Consider the following 22776-nt stretch of genomic DNA (forward strand, 5'->3'; position numbering starts at 1 on the left):
TATTGAAACTACTCTTCCACATTACAGGTACCCAGTGCTTCCCCCACCCTAAAAAAAATGTTTAGGAGTACTTTCATTTTCCCACTCATATTGAAATACTGCCCCTCAATGAGGCCAAACTTAGATTCACAAAATGTTTGGGGGTATGCGTACCCCTGCATCCCCCCAGAAAAAAAGCACTGCAGGTACCCAACCGGCAACCAATGCCGTCCATATAGACCATGTGGGACCTTGAAGGTCACTATCCAGCTCCCTGCCACAGTATAGCATTGTGTTTTGTTTTGTTTTTTAAAAATCATTTTAATCAATTAGGTGGCACAGAAAAACAGCAGCAGCAGCAGCAACAACAACAGCAACAACAGTGACATAGCAAAATGATGATGATGATGATGATGATGATGATGATATTCTCCTGTATCCACCATTCTGTTCTGCTCCCCAGCCAGGCTACAAGCCATGATGGCTATAATGGTGTTTTGCAACTTTGACCTGTTGCAGGACCTTAGCAGAGCATACGCAGAGTTCCAGAAAGCAATCAGTTGCAGGCAGGATGGACGAAGCAGGAACAAGCCGCTGCTACCAGTAACTTGGTTACTTAGAGGTGTTTATTATTTACAGCAGACTCTACAAGTTACTATATAAAAGAACAGATACACATCTTAACTAGCTGTCTCTTAAGAAACTCCAAACAACTCTCAGAACTCAGAACACCACACTGACCAACAAAACTATCCAGTCAGCAAGGCCATAAGTCATCATGCCTGCGTGAGACCTCAACCAATGGTAGAGCTGTATCCAAGGTCTCATATCTCCAGGCAGAATAACTCCTCTCTGCTCAGTCATCTTGGCTTTCGGCCAATGCTTAATTGAGTCTGTGTGAAGCTGCACAGAATGGCATGTAGTCAAAAATCCCAACAGGCTATGCTCTGCCTCCACAGTTAGAGGCAGCAATGCATCTGAATACCAGTTGTTGGAAACCAGGGGGATGGAGAGGTCTCTTGTGCTCATCTTCTGCTTGCTGGTTTCCTACGGGCATCTGGTTGGCCACTGTGAGAAGGGCATGCTGGACTAGATTGGCCATTGGCCTGATCAAGAAGGCTCTTCTTATGTTCTTATGTTTGGGGTGCCACGCCCAATAGTAAACATGTTTTTAAATGTCCAGTTAATTGGGGGGGGGAATTGCCCTGGCTCTAAAAAATAGGAAAGGTGACCCAGTGAACAGTGCCGTAGATATGGGGGGACGGGGACGACTAGCTGGGTTTTTTTGCCCCGGGAAAGCCTCCAGAGAGGAACCATTGAGGCTCCCAGACATGTGTATGGGGGGTGCCAAACCACTACTTGTTGCAACAATCCTCAAGTCTGCAGGAGGTGGTTTCTAGAGAAAGGCACCAGCTTGATGACCTCAGCATGCATGCAGGTTGGTGGGTATGGGAGGAGGTGGCTACACATTGCTCCACTCATATACTGGCATCCCTATTTTATTTAGAGATGTGCAATCAATCCCCTTTTCAGGTTTCATCAGTTCCTGTAAAGGAGCCATAAAATACGCAATTCAACTAAACATGAAATAGTTAAAATCAACAATTCAGCCTGTGCCACTGAGTGAAAAAAGAAATCTAATTATTCTGGTGCAATTAATATTATAGAAAACTACCCACACTCAGAGAAGCTTGTAGGATGCTGTTTCTATGTAACTGCTTTAGGACTTTAAAAACAACAACACCAAATTGGATGTTCAATACTATCGAGTTCTACCATGGCTTTGCAAATTGGCTGCCACATTCAGATTCCCTGACTGCAGTCTTCGGGCCCTGTCAGGTTCTCCTCTCACCCCTGCAACAGAAAGTCTCACTGGCTAACAATATTGCCATATAAACCATCACCAGCTTGCCATCGTGTAATTTCCTTAAGAATTGTGTGGCAGAGTTTCCGCTGCTCCATCATTTCGCCACCAAATGGCAACTTTTCCACAATGGAATTCAGCCCCCCCCCCCATCCCTTCATTGACTGAATGGCTGAGCTCTGCTCCTGGTGGTGCCAATTAAGCACAGCAGGAGACAAGAGCAGCAGCTGTCAAAGATCTTTTATTTCAGACGCAATGGAGGAAATGTTTTTGTTCTCTGCAACGTAGGAGACAATGTTTATTCCAATACGGATTCTTGGATCACATAACTTAATATCGAATGTGTATTTCTCTCTCTCTCTCTCTCAACAAAATAGTAAATGCAGGAAATATTTGCACAGCTTTGGATAAATCAACACATTTATTAATATAAGTGTTATTACAGTTCATTGTCCTGGAAGGCAAGTAAAATGACTCCAGCTGATGCCTGCAAATTTAAAACAAGCAAGGGATGTCCTGGATAATAATAAATAATAAGAATAATTTTATTATTTATACCCCGTCCATCTGGTTGGATTTCCCCAGCCACTCTGGGAGGCCTACAGTGCATACAAAAACATAGCAAAATGTCAAACATTTAAAACTTCCCGATACAGGACAGCTTTCAGATGTTTTCTAAAAGTTGTGTAATTCTTTATCTCTGGATTTTATTGACTGATATGCTATAGTTTATTTATTATTTTATTTCATAAAATGTGTAAGTCGCTTGATTTTTTTTAAAAAACAAACAAACCTCCAAGCAGTTTGCAAAAAAGATAAAACAATAAAATTATCAATAAGAAAAATGATCAATAATGATCTGATACTTTCAAAACGTTGAAATAACAAAAGACTAATAACAGATTGAAGCCAGCATCAACTTGCTAAACATCTGGGTAAAAGGTAAAGGTATAGGGACTATTAGGTCCAGTCATGGCCGACTCTGGGGTTGCGGCGCTCATCTCGATTTATTGGCCGAGGGAGCCAGCAGTGTGTGAAGGTCTTGGGCTGCGCAGACAACAATATCAGCCTCTCTGATGTGGTCCAAAGGAAAGCAGAGCAACATGTTTGGCACCAGCTTGGCTGCAGGAGTTGCTGGAAGGAGACATACAAGATGCCATCCGACCGTCTTAGGGACTCCACTCTCAATTTGTGTAGAGTTTACTCCTTTGCCTTTGCTTCTCCCAAAGAAGTTGTACAAGGCAATGGATACAGATTGTTCCTCAGGGTTTATTCCTGAAGCCTTTCTCATGAATGAGCATAATTGCAAGGCAGTGGAGGTTTAGGATTAGGGCAGTGATGGCCAAACTTGGCCCTCCAGCCGTTTTGGGACTACAATTCCCATCATCCCTGACCACTGGTCCTGTTAGCTAGGGATGATGGGAGTTGTAGTCGGGAGGGCCAAGTTTGGCCATCACTGGATTAGGGTTTTTCTTCTCTTAGATGGGCTACCTTGCAGGTTAATGAGGCCCATCTGTTCCTGTATACACTTGTATGTACTCTGAATAGATTTGCTTATCAGCAAATTAAGTTTCTTTATTCTTTCAACCAGCAGTCTTAACAGACCATTTCTGCAATCTGCTGCAATAGATATGCCAAACTTCAACACTTGCACCACCTTGCTATTCTAGCAGCAACATGTGATTTTCTTCAGCTACACCCCTCCTCTCCCTTCATTAGTTCATTAGATCATGGCACCCAAATTAGTGCCAAAAGCAGGAAACCCAGACAAAAGCACTGAAGCACACCTGCATCAGATTAGCCTTTGCAAATGGCTGCTTGTGGAGGTGGGGAAGCCATGGAATTGTTTAGCGGAGAGAAAGATGAGTTTTGCATGAACAGGTGCAAATGAATTCAGATGACACACACACCTGAACCTTAGGAACTCGGCTTCACCGCAAGCCAACAGAAAAACTGTTCCTGTTCGTTTGTTTGATTGACTGATCCAGTTTAAAGGCTTATTTGAATATTATGTGACTGCACTTCTAACCCAATTCTGGAAGAGATTACAGCTCCCCTTATTTTTACATTGACATTATGAAATACGCTCACTTAAGGGGGAGGGGAGTGAACTGAACTTACGCGCACACACACTGCCCTGGGTGACAAGTCCGTGTTGAAGATTCTGGTTTCTAGACACACTGAATTTTACAAAGATATTAAAACCACAGCTTTTCAGACAATGGCGGGTGGAGGTGGTGAATCAAAATCCTGTGGTTGGGGCAGTAGCTGGTTTCTGTCAGTAGATGGGTTTTGCTATTTTCTTAAAATTCACTCATCTCCTTCTGGTGGGCTGTTAGCTCCCTCTGGAGATTCATCACCAGACCCACATGGGAGGTTTACACACATAGATAGGCAAAGCTTTAAACAAATGTGTAAATGAGCAAGCTGCAAAAGGAGCTGGCAGTAGGTTTGCTCCCCACCTACCCTTAAAAGATTGTTAAAGTTTTGCCTCTTGTTGGTTTTTAACCAGTAGGCGAAGGCACAGCTATACAAAAACTGGTCTTACAAACTTCGGTAGAAGAGGAAGAAACTACAGAAAAGAAGAAAATAGAAACTAATTGTGGAAGCTGCAGTCAGGATTATTACTCTTAATGCTGCTATTACTACTACTACTACTAACAACAACAGCATTATTATAGGAAGTGGGCTCTGGCAAGTTCTCACAATTACTGTGCCTAATAATAGTAATAATTTATTATTTATACCCCAGCCACTCTGATCAGCTCCCAACAGAATATTAAAAACACAATAAAACATCACACATTAAAAACTTCCCTAAACAGGGCTGCCTTCAGATGTCTTCTAAAAGTCAGATAGTTGTTTATTTCCTTGACATATGATGGGAGGGCGTTCCACAGGGCGGGTGCCACTACCGAGAAGGCCCTCTGCCTGGTTCCCTGTAACCTCACTTCTCACAGTGAGGGAACTGCCAGAAGGCCCTCGGAGCTGGACCTCAGTGTCTGGGCTGAATGATGGGGGTGGAGACGCTCCTTCAGGTATACTGGGCCAAGGCCATTTAGGGCTTTAAAGGTCAGCACCAACACTTTGAATTATGCTCGCAAATGTATTGGGAACTGTTATGTACTGAGTTGAATAGGCTCCAAACTGCAGCAGTCTGATTGGTCCTAGAACAATAGGATTCAGAATGCAGCAGTCTGATTGGTCCTAGAACAATGCAGCAGTATGATTGGTTGGCAGGAACCACCCAATTATGCTCCAGATAGAAGTGAATCCACACCCTGATTGGCTTACAGTAGAATTCCGGAATTAGCCAATCATGTGCAGCCCATTGTGTAAATAATGTATATAAAGCAGATACTTTGAGGGGACACTCATTCATTCCTCCTCACCACTACGAGCTGAATAAAGAGCATGAAATCACTTTGTGACTCTGAGTATATTTCAGGAACCAATGCAGATCTCTCAGGACCGGTGTTATATGGTCCTGACAGCCACTCCCAGTCACCAGTCTAGCTGCCGCATTCTGGATTAGTTGTAGTTTCCAGGTCACCTTCAAAAGTAGCCCCACGCAGAATGAATTGCAGAAGCCGAATAACAGCTTCAGAGATTGTATGTCAACCAAATGGGCATGCCACTGTGACGGCAACTTGCTCAGAGATCCAAGTGTGTCCCCGAATGCTGAGAGGTCCACATGTACATAGTAGAAGACAGACCACAGGCAAGAGATACCTGAGCAGTATCACAAGAACACAGGAATCTGTATTACACCAAATCAGATCATTGGCCCATCTAGGGCAGCAGCTTTCTGGGGTTTCAGACTGGAGACCTTCCCCACCTGACTTGGAGATATCAGGGACTGAATGTGGGACCTTCTGTTGTAAGAGTATAAGAAGAGTCTTGCAGGATCAGGCCAGTGGGCCCATCTAGCACAGGTTGTAGTTGTCACAGACACCAACCAGATGCCTCCGGCAAGCCCCAAAGCAGGACCCAAGCACAGCAACACTCTCCCCTCCAGCACCTGGCATTCAGAAGCTAGTGGAAGCAGAACATAGGCATCAGGATTAGAGGCCATGGATAGCCTTCTGCAAGCAAGGCAGATGCTCCTCCACTTAGGCTGTTGGACTCCAAATTCTAACACATGTATGTTTTGCAGATGCAGGATGGGCCAGAAGGGAGAACCAATCATGTGACTATCATTCATTTGAAATCCCAGCAGGGGAAAACCTCATGAGAAAAGGGAACCAGTGGAAAGGAAAACAGTTAAGACCCATTCTAAATCTTACTTGACTGAATTTTCTTCTTCCAGTTTTGGTACTTTTTTGATGCAGAAGGTTCTCGAAGACTGTGGGCTCGTTGAAGAGCTAAAGAGATGGAAAAGGACACTTTAAAATGGTCTGTTTGAAAAAGATTTAAAACAATATATTGAATGAATAGATGTTTCACTAAGGGGTCAAGCAACTGTATGTCCTTTTGTGCTTCTATTCCCTGCCCTAGAAGTGAAATTCCATGGTCCCAAGAATAGTATATCCCCCCCGCCGCCGCCCTGAGCTACTGTAACACATTGGCAATTCCAAATCAAACACCAAACAATGTCTAGATCTGCACTATCTACATCAGACATTTCCCATTAGTAACTTATATATACACACAAAAACAGCAGGGTTAGAGCACTCTTCAGTTGCAATCCTGTATACACACTGGGAGTAAGTCTTCCAGTACGTAATAGCATTTATTTCTGAGTAAATATATATGGTGGAACCTTGGTTCCCAAATGGCTTAGTTGCCGAACAAATCGGCTCCTGAATGCCACAAACCCAGAAGTAAGTGTTCCAGTTTGCGAAGGTTTTTCGGAAGCCGAACATCCAACGCAGCTTCCGCTTGGGTGCAAGAAGCTCCTGCAGCCAATCGGAAGCCACGCCTTGGTTTTTGAATGGTTTCAGGAGTCGAATGGACTCCCAGAACGGATTAAGTTTGAGAACCAAGGTTGTATAGGGTTGCATCCAGAGGTTTTTTTTCAGCCGGAACTCAGTTCTGGCACCTCTCAGGTGGGCACCATTCCCATTCTAAGAGAGCAAGAGTGAGTTCTGGCACATCTTTCCCCAGAAAAACAGCACTGGTTGCATCTTTAGTGTCATCTGAAAAGGCCTTCATTTTAAGCAGTAGAGCAGAGGCAGGAAACCTTCTTGCCTCTGGATATTTGTACTACTAGCTCCCACCATCCCCTGACCATTGGGTGATGCTGGGTGATGCTGATGGAAGCTGGAGTCCAGCACCATCAAGAGAGCCACAGCTTCTGCTCCTCATCCCTGCCAGCAGAGTATACCGTTAAGATTTCTGTTTTGAAAGCATAGGTTTACAGTCAGCAACTTGAAAGACCAAACAGGCATGCAGATCAATATGAAAGTGCCTATTAACCACTAGAGGGCAACGTTCACCAACCAGTGTTTCCTCAGAAAGTGCCACTTCTCTACTCCTTGGAATTGCTGTTCAACTTTTAAATGATTAACTTTCACAGAATCCTGCGTCACAAGAGCTTGTTTTGTGCACTGCAGATTCTATGGCTCTTATTGTTTCTCTTTCATGTGGGCTTTCACAAATATATATATATATATAATTAAAACTGAGGGAGAAAATGTAACATTTGTCTATCTCTGCAGAAGTTATTTATCACCATGACCATTCCCATGGGAATATGCAGAGCACAATAAACAGAACTCTTCCAATATGCTTCAGGAAAAAGCTAGTTGCACTGCGCAGGCAAACAAACAATGAAAGTAAGAAAGCATATGCAACAGAGCCGCGGGGGTGGAACGGAGATATAAAAGGCAACTAAGGAGCAAAAAAGGGAGAAAATACATGATGTACCATGTGACCCTGTGAATGACAATGAAGGGTTTGGAGGTAAGATAACAGCAAGCTAAGAGGAACATTTGTAACATAGATTGATCTTAAGAAAGAAAGTTGAGCTTTATTTGGCCAAAACAAAGCAAGGGGAAGAGAAGGGCTTTTGCTGTTATTACACATGGTCCTCTTCAGCTGGACACCTCTTCAGTTCCCTGTTGCATTTCCAAAGATAATCGTTATTCAAACAGCAATTTAATTCATACAAGGCTCTTTGCCTGGGGTGCTTGGATTAAAATATTGCCTTTTTATCAAGTTATTGTTCTGGAAATTTATGTCTGCAATGTGCTGTCAGAGCAAAAAACTGAATTAACCTCCTCTTGATATTTCTCTGAACAATTTCACATCAAAGGCAACTGGAGAAGCCTGTGGTTGCAGAGCGGTTACAGGTCACGATGAAAAACCTTGGTCTTTTGAAACGAAACAAGGATAAAAATAAAAGAATGGAAAAATAAAAGAATGAAACCTATTCAGGATTCTATCAGTATTATTGTGTTTAATGACACTTACCTTGCAACCATGCAAATTCAGGCCTATGCATTTTTGCGGTGTTGTGTTCAGTTGCTTGGATGTAGTCTGTGATGTTTTTCCTTTTAATTCCACAATCCCCTCCCCACTCTCTAGAGCAGGTGTGGGGAACCGTTTGCCCTCCAGATGTTGCTGAACTACACCTCCCATTGGCACCAGCAAGCACAGCCAGTGGCCAGTGATGATGTGAGTTGCAGTTCATCAACATTTGAAGGGCCACAGGTTCCCTCCCTCTGCTCTTGAGTATTGGTGGGCATCCTATGATGTTACTGGACTACAATTCCCATTATACGTGACCTTTGGCCATATTGGCTGGGACTGACGGGAGCTGTAGTTCAGAAGTACCTGGAGGGCCAAGGGTTCCCCAGCAGTGCTTTAGAGTAACAGTCCCTCTGGCCGCCATTGGCTGTGTCACAGTGGAATCTGGTTAGAGTGGTCAGTTACCAAAGATGACAGGGCTCGTGAACTGTTAATAGTTCTGGAGCTAGGCATTTCAGAAGATCTAACTTCAGCAGATATAACTATTAAAGGTGCTGGAGCTCCAGCCTCTTCCCCTCCTGGCTGCCGTAGCTGTGGGCAAACTAAGGCCAAGCTCCTGAAAGCTAAAAAGCTTTGGGAAATTTGGAATCCCAACATTCACAAGTTGCACAGTTAAATCCAATCACTCTCTGGACAACAACAGCTTTTGAATGACCCCTTGATGGCGTGAATGGATTGAGTCATTACAGAACTTGCCATTTGCAGCCTTGGACTTTTCATAGCCTTCTTCCTTCCTCCCCAAGCTTGTGTTCCGCAACACAGGCTTTCGTAGGGATGGGGCACTGGTCCTTGGCTCAGGCAATGGGGACAGCCCTTCATCACTTCCAGAGATAGATGCGTCCCCATCAAAATCAGGCTCTAGATCTGAGCTAAGAAGCAAAAAAGAGAAAGACCTGTCATGATAATAGCATATGGCCAGCAAGTGGAACAAAACTGCCCGTCAAATATTTCACAGCTGCCCTAAGCATGGGTCAATGGAAAGTACTGAACAGTTGCAACTTAAATATTCACAGTAGCTTAACACTGATTGCAAAGGCACTAGCTTCTTCAATTACTTTTAGCACTTTCCAGGAATTTGAGGCAGTCTGAATTTAATACAGAAATCTGTTTCACACCATAGATATTTTTACTAAGCTTGATGGGAACCCATGAGTTTCTTCATCGGAACTGGTGGGCTTTTCTTATGCCACAGGATACATTCTCTTAGAGATGCATGGATCTGTCAGCCTCTATTTCTCTCAGCTTCTCTTTCCCCCAATATTTTTTGGAGGGGGTGTTAAAAGAACTCAAGAAAATTGATCAGCGTTTTAGTGTGAACTTCTCCTAATTTACATGCTTTTGTGTGCAATTTTGCCTAATACACACATTTTTGCAAGTCAATTTCCCTTAATATGTTTTCTACATTATTTTCTATGCTATTTTAATTAGTATATGCATCACTCCCCTTTACTCAAATACATACATTTTTGTACACATTACTACGCTGGAGAAATGTGAATTTTGAAGGATGGCTGTGTTTTAATTCACTGTTGTTTCAGAAAGTACAAATCAGGTGTCATGGTGGGAGACATCAGCTGGGGAATCCTTAAGGCAAGATGGTTCAGAGCCTGGGAATTGGTGGTGGGATGATGATGAGTGGTCAGAGGAAGAAGAGGGAGCAGACTGGGAGGAGGAGGTGTTGGAAATGGAAGAGGCAACAGGGCTTAGTGAGCAGGAAGATGCTGTGGCAGACAGCAGTCTAGACTCAGAGGCAGAAGCAGAGGCTGAAGAGCAGGGTTGGGGGGCAACAAGACAGATATGAGACAGGCTGCTAAAGATGCCAGAGGATGTCCCCATTCTGCTTTGACCTGCTCTCATCCCCCTGGTCTCCCAGAAACTGAAGAGGCATGAAGAGGGCAGAGCAAAGACAGGCAAGACAATGGAGCCTCAGATTGCTTGAGAAGGAACCGAAGGAGGTGACTTAGGGAGCTATGGGAAGGTGAGGACCATCAGTCTCACAACTGCCTCTTTGGGGCAAGACTTACTGGGAAGAGTTGCTGTGCTCATTAGGCCTGAGCTGTTTCTTTGAGTAAAGTGTTAACTTCACTGACACCTTTGAGTTACTGCTGACCTGTTCCTGACACCCACCCTGACCTCAGGTAGGTTCACTTTTAAATGCAAGCTGAATTGAATCTCTCTCCTTTCCTTACATCGTCTAAGCTTCCCAGTTGTTCTCCACTTCAATAAGCTGGACAGTTTTCATGTCATGGCACCTTCAGAGCACTCTGAGATTCCCCTCCTCCCTACAAAATGTTCCCTTGTTGTATCAATTTGCAGCGCTTCAGGAAGCTTTTGCAAAGTTTTTACGTCAATGTTTCTATGCTTCAAGTTTGACAGTTCTCATGTCTTGACACTTTCAGAGCACTCCAAGATCCCCCTGCCTACAGAATGGTCAATTTGCAAAGCAATGCAATGCCTCACCAGTTCCAATAATTGCTCCTCCCATTTGCTTCTATATTTTCAGCACACACACACACCCCAAAAGAATTATGAATAAACATGCATTTATTTCATTTTGGAAATGAATATAGAATGCAAGAATTTGGAATAGAAGCAAAGGCTTTTAATTCTGTTGGGAGCTGCCCAGAGTGGCTGGAGAAACCCAGCCAGATGGGCAGGGTATAAATAAAGTATTATTATTATTATTATTATTATTATTATTATTATTATTTATGAAAACTGTGTACACAAGTTTTGCTTGTTCTCAGGGGCTATTTATTAAGTGTCCCTCTCCTAAAAAAAAAATATTATTTCCCCCATTTTTTTGCTCCTAGTCATATTTTCTGCATTTTAACCAATGTCCAATCCCATTTTTCCTAAAACTTTGCTATCTTTGGGTTTTGGATGGTTCTTCAAACCAGGAGAGCTGCCATAAATGGACCTAGTGTGCTCCCCTCCAGATGTTGTTGGACTCTGTGTCCCATCAGTCCTAGCCAGCAAGGCCAATGACGATGGATGATGTGAGTTTTAGTCCACTTCGGCTACCTTTGAGCGAAAGTAATTAAAGTGCAAAACAGGGCAGGACTTCTTCATATTTAGGCGATGAAAATCATGGCCTAGAATGTGCTACTTCCCTGAAAACTCTAATAGTCCTCAAATACTGTAATTTTTATAAGAGGCAGAACCAGTCTTGATTCAATTAAATCCCTCTCCCCAAAGCACTGACTCAGAACTTTGTGTAGGATGTAAATATTTCCTGCAAGTTAATCACATGCCCACAAGAGGTTCAAGGCAGCTGTAAAAAATAATGTTCCTGGTGCATCATCCTTCCTTCCCCCATACCACCTCCTGTGTTTATTTTAACAAACAGATTTTACAATGCCTGGGTTTTCCTAAACCATGTTTTCTCCTTCCTGCTGGGAAATAGGCTGGTTTCAGTTCCCAAATCCAAGCATCCCAAAATACCTGCTTCCATCACTGGTCACCATAACCCGGACAGCCAGAAGGTTGTTTTCCGTCAACTCTTCCTCTGGGATAACTCTTACCAAGGCCCACTCAGAGGACACAGAGGAGCACCTGCCTCTGAAGTCAAGCTCAGGGACGTTCTTGAACTTCTTTGGAGATGCTGGTCCGTCTTTTGGATAGTTAAAGCAATCTACAGGAAAGATAAAAGAAATGAAAATATGCCACATTGTATTAATGTATTTTTAGCGACATTGAGTCATTTCTTCAGATATGGTATTGCTACAGTAAAGACTGTGCAATGTTTCAAATGCTGCCATTTTGGAAGAAATCAACTCTGGGAAGCCGGGCAGTTTTGTAGAATACCAACCGTTCTCAGTTCAAAGAGAGTCCTAGGGACAGTCAGTGCATGGAAAATCTCATTGAGTGATGAAATTGGCCCACAATAGATGTGAATGGTGCTATTTATGTGACTGCAATAGCCTAGAATATGTTGCTTGTGCAGAAAGTTGGTATATGGTCCACTGAACTAACTGGTAGTTTATTGGGCTTCTTTACAGAAAAATGGAGAGGAAAAGGTTGCTAAATCAGATAAATTTAGCCCCACTAGAACTTACTTACTTTCTTTCTTTCTTTCTTTCTTTCTTTCTTTCTTTCTCTTAGTCACTTCTCTCTCTCTCTCCTCTATCTCTTGCAAAAGCAACTCAAACTGACTTACAACAACAAAGCCATTCAACAAAATGACTTTGGTTCAGATGGTTATTCAGAAGCATGCTGTCTTTGAGAGTGCAGGCAGAACATAGCCATCAGGACAGGGGCGCGAACTTGAATAAAATATTTTTTGGGGGGAGCAGGTAAGCCCCGCCCTGCATAATCAGCTACATGACACAGTGCACGCACACCATTTGAATGGCAATGCCCATCAACTTTGGAGGGACCCAGCCCCCTCTAATATTTTATTGGGGGGACAAAGCCCCCTCAGCCCCTAGGAGTTGGCTCCTATGCACCAGGGTTAGCAGCCACTGCTAGCCTTCACCTCCATGAATTTGTGTAATCTGCTTTTAGAGCCATCTAAATTGCCTTTTGTGAGAGCAAACTCTGTAGTTCAACAACGCACCTTTGTGAAGTACTTCCTAATTTTTGGCCCAAACCCTCCAACATTCAGCACCATCGCATGTCCATGACTTTCGTATTCTGGAGAAAAACTTCTCTATGCCCGCTTTCTCCATGCCATGTAAATTTTTATACACTCCTGTCCTGTCTCCTCTTACTCACATGGGGGCCTGAAGACTGTCACTATTTTGGGGTGGGGATTCTGTTTGTCATTGCCTACTGGCAAATTCAGGTTTCACAGCTCCAATTCATCTAGCACTCTCGTGTGACAAAACCCAATCCCTGCTCCCACACCAGACTTCTGGAGACAAGGCAAGCGATGGGGAATGAACTAGAAAATGAGGGGAAACAGTTGCTTGACACAACATCCTATAACCTCTCTGTGCACAGAACAAATGCTCAATAAACAGGTTGTCTGGAAGCTTCCCATATATAGACTCTGACTCCTAGGGGCTGAGGCAGTTTTGGCCCCCCAAATATTTTCATTTTGAGGGAGCAAGGTCCCCTCGATGTTCAGAGGACATTGCCCGAAGTTGCATCGTCTGAAGAAGCTGATGCCTCTGTCTCCGTGTTGATGGTTTCTCAAAGACCAACAGAGGAGGTCAGAATGCTTTGGAAATGTCAAGATGCTCAAAAGGTGACTTGGAGAACAAGTTCTCAGAAACAGTGTGAGTTCATATTAGAACATGCACTGTGAACTAATTGCACATTTGCACACGGAAGACAGGCTAAAGCCAAATAGCAGAAAACAGAAGCGTAACAGGCAGGGAGGAGGGTTGTGCACAAGGGATTATGACGCAAGCTCAAATGTTTGCCTGTGGGACTGTTTTGAGCAGCTGTTCCATGCCTATAATTATCACAGCACTTTCCTTGCATTCTCAAACTGCCACCCTACATATCTTTTGGCCCGCACACAAAAGGCAGGCTCCTGAAAAGCTCTGCAACTGACAATGGAAACATATTGCAAAGCTGCCTATCTATAAGCAGAGCCATCATCTGGGACCGAACTGCAACTGTGACACTGACTTGCCCTTCAGATCGTTCATCCTTCCTCTCGCTACCAGTTTCTATTGAAATAAAGGTCATGATCACAACAGGCTGTGGTATGGCTACTCTGGTCCTTCTGTTCACTGACCTCATGCAGCCAGACTCCTTGTTACAAGTACAGAAAATCTCAGCAGGTCACAGACAAACCCCCTCCCCATCGCTGGTTATTTTGATGCCTTCCTGCTGGCCTCTCCCTCCAAAAGAGAGACATAAAAGGGCTCAGTTTATAAAAACAGGTGAAAAAAGAAGAAGAAAAGGGGGGAAATCAATTCTCAGTGGCAGATGTGATTTTCAAGAAAAGTATAACCTACTGTTCCAACACAATTAAGGAGCCTCACTCACCAATGTTGAGCATGAACTTGATTCAGGCTGGAAAGAGTTTAGGAGGGTCTTTGAAAGGCATTCATTGTCAGAAGGTGGGATAAAAACATAGCCAATAAACTAAATATACCTGCACACTTCAGTTCCATTGAGTTCAATGTGCTCAATGTGTCCTACACTTTGCCTAGATTGCATGGACGGAACACTAAACCTCTACAGAACCATGATAGTCATTCCTATATTTATATTCTGCCTTTCTTCCATCATAGAACCCAAGGTGGTCCCCTCGCATGTGAATCCCAGGAGGTCAAGCATCCAGGAACCGACTAGTATTGTTTTGTGGGTAGAGTGAATGAGTGTGTAAGTGATTTCATAAAATAGCAGACACAGACTTGCTTAGCTTCAGCAAGGTGAGGCCTCATGTGCTCTCACATCACACCATGGGACACGTCACTACCTATGTCCTGGTAATATAAACCTCGTTGAATTCAGTGAGTCTGCTGCTAGCAGAGCATTTGGAGTAGAGAGATCCAGATTAGGAAACACATGACCAAGTACTCCTTAAAGAACCCAAATATCTCTTTAATTGATTAAACTCTATAGAGTAGAACTTCAAGGATAGTAAATTCAGTTATTCAGACATCATGCATTCATTTAATGGGTATATCATAACACTCATATAAATCTGTGTTGCAGTGGAACACTGTACAGGTCTGGTTGAAAAGAACATTGTAGTGCTGCAAAAGATAAAGTAAAGGTAAAGGTACCCCTGACCATTAGGTCCAGTCGTGGCCGACTCTGGGGTTGCGACACTCATCTCGCTTTACTGGCCGAGGGAGCCGGCATACAGCTTCCGGGTCATGTGGCCAGCATGACTAAGCCGCTTCTGGCAAACCAGAGCAGCACATGGAAATGCCGTTTACCTTCCCGCTGGAGTGGTACCTATTTATCTATTTGCACTTTGACGTGCTTTCAAACTGCTAGGTTGGCAGGAGCAGGGACCGAGCAACAGGAGCTCACCCCATCACGGGGATTCAAACCACCGACCTTCTGATCGGCAAGTCCTAGGCTCTGTGGTTTAACCCACAGCGCCTGACAGCCAAAATAATCAGAGGCCTGGAGCACATTCCCAACAAGAAAAGTCCATGTTCCTTTCTGAGATTTTGTGTTAGTAAATAAGGAAAATAAAGTTATATGAGAGTAGAGAACAGTAGTCAGAGTGAGAACCAAGTATTTCAGAAGTAGGAATTTCAAACTGTGCTGCAATTCTACAAAATTAGGCAAACTTGCACACCCCTGCACATGTGGCCACATACTGATTTTGCCGAATTTTTGTAGCTTTTGAGAGCACAAGACACAAAGAATCAGAAGCCTGTAGGTCCATAAAATTACTAGCTACAGTATTGCTGTTTCTGCCCACTAAAAGCGACACTAGAAATTTGAAATGAGATCTTTATTGCCTCCTGCCATAAAGCCTTTCAGGACCATGGAAAACATGGTGAATAAATGAGAGATGACATCTCTCTGCAGGGAGGGAATCCACAAAGCTGTAAATATCTTGGTCCCAGCAGGACAGACGGAAGCTGGGGTGCTAAGGAGATATTGTTAATTACTTTACAAAGACAGGGTGATTACCAAGAGAGCTGTGCAAATTGCACATAACATTCCTTGGGCGAAGGTTGCATTAAATCACAGACTGACTGTGATTTTTTGCATTACACTCATATGCAGAACAGATATGGAAGAGTACAGTATATACTAATTGTATGCAGAGATTGGCCAGTGGTAAAATGCATAGAAGACGACTTCTTCTTTGGCGATCACTTGTAGCCGAGTAAGATTGTCTTCCATAAACACAGTTTTAACAATGAGTCCGTAAGTGACTGTGGAAGCCAATTCTGGATCCACACCTCCTTCTACAGTGGGGATATTGGTTCCCGGGTGGGAGTTGATCACAGTGTGGATTTGCCAAGCATGCCTTCCTCTTAGCATGTTTCTCCCTTGCATACTGAGTTCGAGTGTCTTCAAAGTCCATGACACCTTTGGTGTCTTAAACTAACGTTCAAGTTAGAGCAAAAATATGTTACTCTGGGATTGGTCTGAATGCACTCACTGGGCAGTGATTCTTCATTCTCACTTTCTATCAAGGCAGGTTGCCTGAAGCATACCTGGGACCTGTAAATAGTCTTGGCAAAGCATTCCTGCTCAGTACCCTACTTTTGTTAAGAACATGAGTTGGCTTCTACAGTGACCAGAGGGTATGTCTTTCTGCTTCCAATTCCTCTCCTTTCCTCATATGTAAATGTGTGTATAGAGTCCAGCATTCAAACTGAGGCACACTGAAGTTCAGAGAACAAAGCTGAATTCCTTGAAGATTTTTTTTTTGGGGGGGGGGTCCAGAGATTTCTCAATGGTAAAGCTGTGGACATCTATGCTCAATTTCTTTACTGGCAAATAAATGTAAATACCACAAAATGGTAATAAGCCTCCAGTAACTTTCATCCACCTGTAACGCGAAAGAGATTCAGTGCAATCATTTGTGGGTTGAATTGGGGCAAAGGGTTTTTGTAAGAGTTTTCCCATGCTTCCTCTTATCCTGCCATTTCCCTCTGGAGAAAACCAGTCTCTAGTGATCAGTTGGAGCAAATGGCAATTCAAGTTTCCCCCGGATTGCCATTTGTTCCAAACTATTGCTAAAGAGTTGGTTTTCTTTTGGAAAGGATTGGGGCAACTAGAAAACTCAGCCCATGCCTAGAAAGTGTGGGTCAAGAGGAAAACCACTCAGACCCATGCTTTCTAGGCATGGCACGAGTGGAAGTGTTGCCAGGGTGTCTGGGTCACCCGTCAGTTTTGTGAATTCCCACTGTTAATTTTGTCATTGTCACTGTCTTGGTGCTCTCTGCAAGGCCCATTTCCACCTGGCCTGGGGGGCTCGGCCCAGACTCACGCTGAACAGCCAAGAGGGGCTCCTGGGAGGCCACTGGGGCATTGCTGGAACAACTCTTGGTTTGTGGCAACTGACTAAAATATTTTAAAATGTTTTATATGGTTCTAATTTTAGTTCCTCTGTTTTGTTTCTGTCGGGCTGGTGTTGGTTAAATGTTTAGAGTTGGTGGTTATTTTAATTTGAGTATAACTGTAAACTGTTTATTATTGTTGTTATTGATTTCTATTGATTTATAGCTTTTGTATAGGATAGGATAGGTTTGTTGCTTGTATAGGATATTTTGTTTTTTAATGTTTGATGTTTTGTTGTGTTTTTATATATGATGTAAGCCACCTAGAGTGGCTGGGGAAACCCAGCCAGATGGGCGGGATATAATTATTATTATTATTATTATTATTATTATTATTATTATTATTATTACCCTTTTGCTTGCTGTCTACACTGCCCCTCATCTGCAACTCAAAATAACATGGATGAAGTGAACTGTAGTCCTCAAAAGTTTATTCCAAAATAAATATGTTGGTCTTCAGGGCAGCCCAAGATTTTTTAATGACTCTCGTTCAAAAGGAGACCAAAGCCCATCTAGTTTGCACTGTGAATTGTCTACACTGACTGGCAGTGATGCTCCAGGACTTCAGACAGAGGATATTTCCAGTTCTACCTGGAGATGCCAAGGGCTGAACCTGGGACCTTTTGCATGCAAGACAGATGCTCCCTCTCTTTCTCTCTCACACACAGGCAGGTTCACGCTTCAATTCTACACTCTCAGGGGGAAAACAGTTCTGTGTAAGGATGCAGCTGGGAATGGAGTGTTGGGAAGGGAAGAGGAAATAAATCAAGCAGCTGAATGGAGGAAGCCCAACTGAAGGCAGGAAAATCTAGATGGGAAAGGAAGCAATATGGTGCAAGAGTGATGCACAGAGATCTGTGCTGCACATGGATTGTCTTTCCTGCCAGACTTCCAGGTTTCTTCTTTCTAGGTTTGTGGAGAAGAAACGTTTCCTTTGTGCTCCTTGCATGCATTATATTGACTGCTAATGTCACTTCTCCATTAACATCAAAGAGCAGGAAAACAAGGAATCCTCTTACATGTAACCTAAAGTGAATGAGCCCCATTCCATTGGATGGAATATCAGGAGACTTGCAACTTGTATAAGTCAGACTTGTATAAGTCAGACAGGATGTATCTGTATAAGCAGGCTTCCACAACCTGGTGCCCTCCAGCTTTTCTAGACTACAACTCCCCTCAACCATAGTCAGTATGGATTCCTATGTTACAGGTGTGCTGGCTGGGGCTGATGGGAGTTGTAGTTCAAAACAGCTGGAAGGTACCAGGCTGTGGAAGAATGGCAGTATTCATAGGATTTTTATTCTTCTTTGCACATGCGATTCAGTTTGAAGCTGAAAAGTATATTCTGTCTGCTTTGAACATCAACTCAACTGGTTTCTAAGGCACTTGTTCATCCCCTGGGTTGAGGTCCCCACTGTTTTCCTGTTGCTAACACACAAGCTTTGCTTACTTTACACTGAAAAGGCTGAAAAGAAGCCAAGCACACCCAACAACAACGAATCACGGCGCAAAATGTTCCCTTGTACAGAACAAGCTGGAGCAGGATAGGGATTGAAAGAGGCACCATATTTTGTTCCCATGAAAAGGGGAGTTTCAAATCAATGTTTTACTGCACTGGAAAAAAATGCAGTTTGTGACTCTTTTGTGGCAGCATGAAATATGGAAGCAAATCACTTTGAGCACTTTGCAGAACCGCCAGAACACTGAGTGAAGAGGCTGCAACAGGGCTGGGATAAAATGCTGCTATTGCGCCCCCCCCCCCGGCATTTGCTATCTCACTATGAAGGCAAGGATGGAGTAGGATACAGTGGTACCTCAGGTTACAGATGCTTCAGGTTACAGACTCTGCTAACCCGGAAGTAGTAACTTGGGTTAAGAACTTTACCTCAGGATGAGAACAGGAATCGCACGGCAGCAGTGGGAGGCCCTATTAGCTAAAGTGGTACCTCAGGTTAAGAACAGTTTCAGCTTAAGAACAGACCTCCAGAACGAATTAAGTTCTTAACTCGAGGTACCACTGCATTTTTACACTATTTCAGGGGTGGGGGAGATGCCTCTTGTTACTGACAACCTTGCTGCTCTTGGAAAAAAAGTTGTTGCTGTTGTTGTTACAGCACAACTTATAAGGAACATAGGAATATCCTGAACACAAGAGCACTCTGTTCACCTGCGATTCGCAGCAACTGGTGTTCAGAAGCATATTGCCTCTTTTCAGTGATGGATGACTGGGCAGCCTTTTCTTTTCACTCCTGTAATGATGCTACACCATAACAGAGCATTATTATTATGAAGGGGCTTCGGGGGTGGGGGAAAGTGTCTACTCAACCAGGAGGTTTTAATTAGTGATTCCTTTCCACCATTGTCACACCGTCAGGCCACAATATAGGAGTTTTTTTTCCAAAGAGAAGAAGGTATGTTTTGCTACCCAGGTAGCAAAGTTACCCAGGTAACCAAAGCAAAGTTCTGTTAGTTGTGTCAAGAGTTCACGACACAACCTACTCCTTTTAGGAAAAATACAGAGCCTCGATATTCTATGCAGCCCTGATCAAAGATGGACAATACAGCTGACAGTGGAAACACAGAAGCAGGAAAAGAACGGAGTGAACTAATAATTAACCTGACTTTTTTTCACGTTTTCCTTCATGAGTAAGTTTCATTGGAGGCAGATAGGCCTATAGAAATACCAGCACAACTATGGAACTTTGTCTCCTGAGGAGTCATTTCAAATTCAGTTGGGTATGTGGGGGTAAGGATTGCAACCTAAGTCCCAAGAACATCTGAAGAGGTTCCAGATTTATGTCCCTTTCATGTTGAGAAAACAACCTACTTTTTCAAATCTTTAGTCCAACCTTATTCCACTAAGAATTTCACCCTCAAGGCATTGCTCTGGGAGAGCTAGGAGATTCAAGCTAAACACTTGCGGAATACACCAAGCAAGAGGAACTGCAGTTCTCATGGAACAGATGCTGGGTTCCTGTAAACATTGCAACTTAGCCAACTTAAACAAAAGGTTGGATCCTGCAAAGATCTGAAATCCTTATCTACACGCAACACAGCAACAACAATAAATCAAATTAGCTATTAATCTGGATGACAGCCATTTGCCCTTAGGTCCAGCTGTTGAAAGGAAAAGGAATATTTAAAATAAAAAAATCATATATTGAGGTAAAAACAAAATCAAAATAATCTCAGGAATGTTCTTCTGTTCTACACAAGTAGTCCCAGAAATATATTAATTCAATTCCTAGAAACTAGGGATGGGGGGGACTCAATTCAGTTCTATTCACATTTTAATCTAAACCTAGCTAATTGGTACTTCATGAACTAATATGCCAACTGAAAAGACAGATATCCTTCAAAATTCACACTTGTCTAAATTTTGCGATGGAGTTCTCCAAACAACTAAAGGGTGGAATTCAACACCATGCAAAGGAGATCATTTCTGCTTGCCCTATGAAACAATTTCTCCTCTCCGCTCTCCTCATGCTGTTCTGGAGGGTGTGTGTGTGTCCTAATCCTTTTAAGCCGATTTGGGGAGGGCACAGGGGTATGTGGGGAGAGGTGAAGCAGGGAGTCCCATTGCATGAGTATGGCTTATTGCGCTGGCTTCCACTAGCACAACTTAGTTGAATCTGGCCCAGTTGAATCTACAAAAATGCATTGCATAAGAGGAATTTGCTTGCAAAAATATGTATAGGTAGGAGAAAAGTGCACTGAACAATTTTCATGGGGTCTTGGGGAGGGGAGGAGAAATGCAAAACTAGTGTTGAAAGTGGCAAATTGAAATTGAGATTGGAAATAACAGAAATTGAGAGAAACCAACATTGACATTTGCCCAACCCTATTGGAGATTTCAACACAACATCTCACAGCCAGTCCCTTCCTATCACGTGGCTGTACACCAAATCCCACAAAAAGGCCAGCACAGATTACGCTACCCACAGTGCTTGAGAGACTGCCTTGAGAGACTTTTGCCACTATTTGTGGAATTTTCTGCTTTGCACTAAAATCGCAAAACTTGGGCAGATGGTTGCTTAAGATCAATATAATGGGGAAAGCCTTCCTAAGGACCTAACTACACTACATGTTAACAATGTGATTAAATCACATGCACTGTGATTGGTAAATTAAATGTCAGGCACAATTTCTATCAAGATCATAGCAGATGGGGAGGGGAGGTTTAACACTTCCCTCCCCAGCCACAATGTGTGTGCAATTTGTCTATTCCCCATGCAGAAATTAGCTCTAGGGGGGAGAAACTCCCTTTCCTGTCAGTGAAAAGACTTGGTGCAACTTTTCAGGGAAATAGAGAGAGGGGCTGAAAGCAAATTTTATTATTCTTTTGGCTGGAATAAAATCTTCAAATTGCCAGCTGCTTACAGATAAGAGGACTTAAAACTGCGGCTTTATCTACCGGTATAAATTGACAATAAGAGGCCAAAAGAAAAGAAGGCATTTGCTCCACCGTATCCAAAATATTGAGCCACTTTTGTGTCCAATGGGACACCTGTTCACACACACGCAGTAAAAATTAGGAATTGCCTTTCATTTTCCAGTTCTCTCAGCTAAAGATCTCTAGGATAGGCTGCAGGATGAATAGCGGTTCATATTCATCTCTTGCCAGAAATGCTGCTTACTATACCCTGGAGGCTGCAGGCATGCTGCGAAGATAGAAGGCGTTAATCCTTGAGTGGAACTTTGCAAGCCAAACCGGTCGCTTAATCGTGGTCAGGGTGTTTGCCAGTTTGCCAGATGGCATATTCCAAGAATATCTGCTCCTAGAGTGCCAGCCAACTGGAACTAGAAAAGCCAAACATACAAGCCCACTTACCACCTCCTTAGCTTGTGTTACTCCACAGTAATTTAGCACTGACAAGAAAAAACCAACCACCCCCAAATGACTCTTTAATATTCCTTTCTTGTAATCTAATGTTTTAACTAGCACTTGAAGACAGGAAAGGCTGGGCATAAAATCAAGGCATCCTATTTTTCTATTGATAGAGGGAGGAAAATATCCCCACGACAGCACATTTCTCACCAGAATCTCTGGATTCTTATTTATAGGTTTGGTTGTAGAAGTATAATTTCTTCTTCTTCTAAGAGCTGTTCAGCAGATGGCCAGTGTTTACCTTCCTAATTCATTTGTCACATTCTCTTCCCCCCAGGTTCTGATCTTTCTGGAAACCTTGTAATGGTAATTAAGTGATAACTCAAAAAACAGCTGTACAGCATTGCCTAGGACTCTGACAGAAGCGAACCAAGTACATTACACAACAGTGAGCAATACCTAGTACAGGGGTTAATGTGCTTGCGGGCACACCGGTGCCCCCATGGGCGTAGCCAGGATGGGGGGGCAGCCCTTTTGTTAGGGGTGCAAAACCTCAGCTATGTATTTTTGTTGATTTAGTGGGGGCAGCTGCCTTTCCTTGCTCTCCCTTGGCTATGCCCACGGCACCTGCAGAGACATTCCCTGGTGCCCATTGGGGAATGTCCCCCCTCTGCTTGATGAAAGAGGCTTGAAGG

At 43.3% G+C, this 22776-nt stretch overlaps 2 protein-coding genes across 2 annotated transcripts in view; both read right to left on the reverse strand.

The window, feature by feature from the left end:
- The window catches only part of LOC128403039 (F-actin-monooxygenase MICAL2-like), a 32464-nt gene extending 24176 nt beyond the window's left edge, over positions 1-8288 (reverse strand). Inside the window, exons 1-2 of the mRNA XM_053367624.1 lie at positions 8258-8288; positions 6130-6207 (exon numbers count right to left, since the gene is read on the reverse strand). Coding sequence (XP_053223599.1) covers positions 6130-6207; positions 8258-8288 — 109 coding nt within the window. The remainder of the gene's footprint in view (positions 1-6129; positions 6208-8257) is intronic.
- Positions 8289-8936: 648 nt separating this feature from the next.
- On the reverse strand, positions 8937-12631 carry LOC128403042 (F-actin-monooxygenase MICAL2-like). The gene is made up of 2 exons (XM_053367638.1): positions 11759-12631; positions 8937-9183 (listed from the first exon to the last, which is right to left on the reverse strand). Exons 1-2 carry the CDS (start codon positions 11983-11985, stop codon positions 8937-8939), a joined length of 474 nt encoding a protein of 157 aa, XP_053223613.1. The 5' UTR covers positions 11986-12631.
- Positions 12632-22776: the final 10145 nt, after the last annotated feature.

This window comes from Podarcis raffonei, chromosome 1, assembly GCF_027172205.1.
Source record: "Podarcis raffonei isolate rPodRaf1 chromosome 1, rPodRaf1.pri, whole genome shotgun sequence".
Lineage (NCBI taxonomy): Eukaryota > Metazoa > Chordata > Lepidosauria > Squamata > Lacertidae > Podarcis > Podarcis raffonei.

Bases quoted from the DNA above. Each gene is read 5' to 3' on its own strand.
- LOC128403042 (XM_053367638.1), bottom strand. From the start codon at position 11,985: ATGTGGCATATTTTCATTTCTTTTATCTTTCCTGTAGATTGCTTTAAC. The intron at 9,184-11,758 runs GTATTTTGGGAT...TTTGCTTCTTAG, and splicing joins GTGACCAGTGATGGAAGCAG to CTCAGATCTAGAGCCTGATT.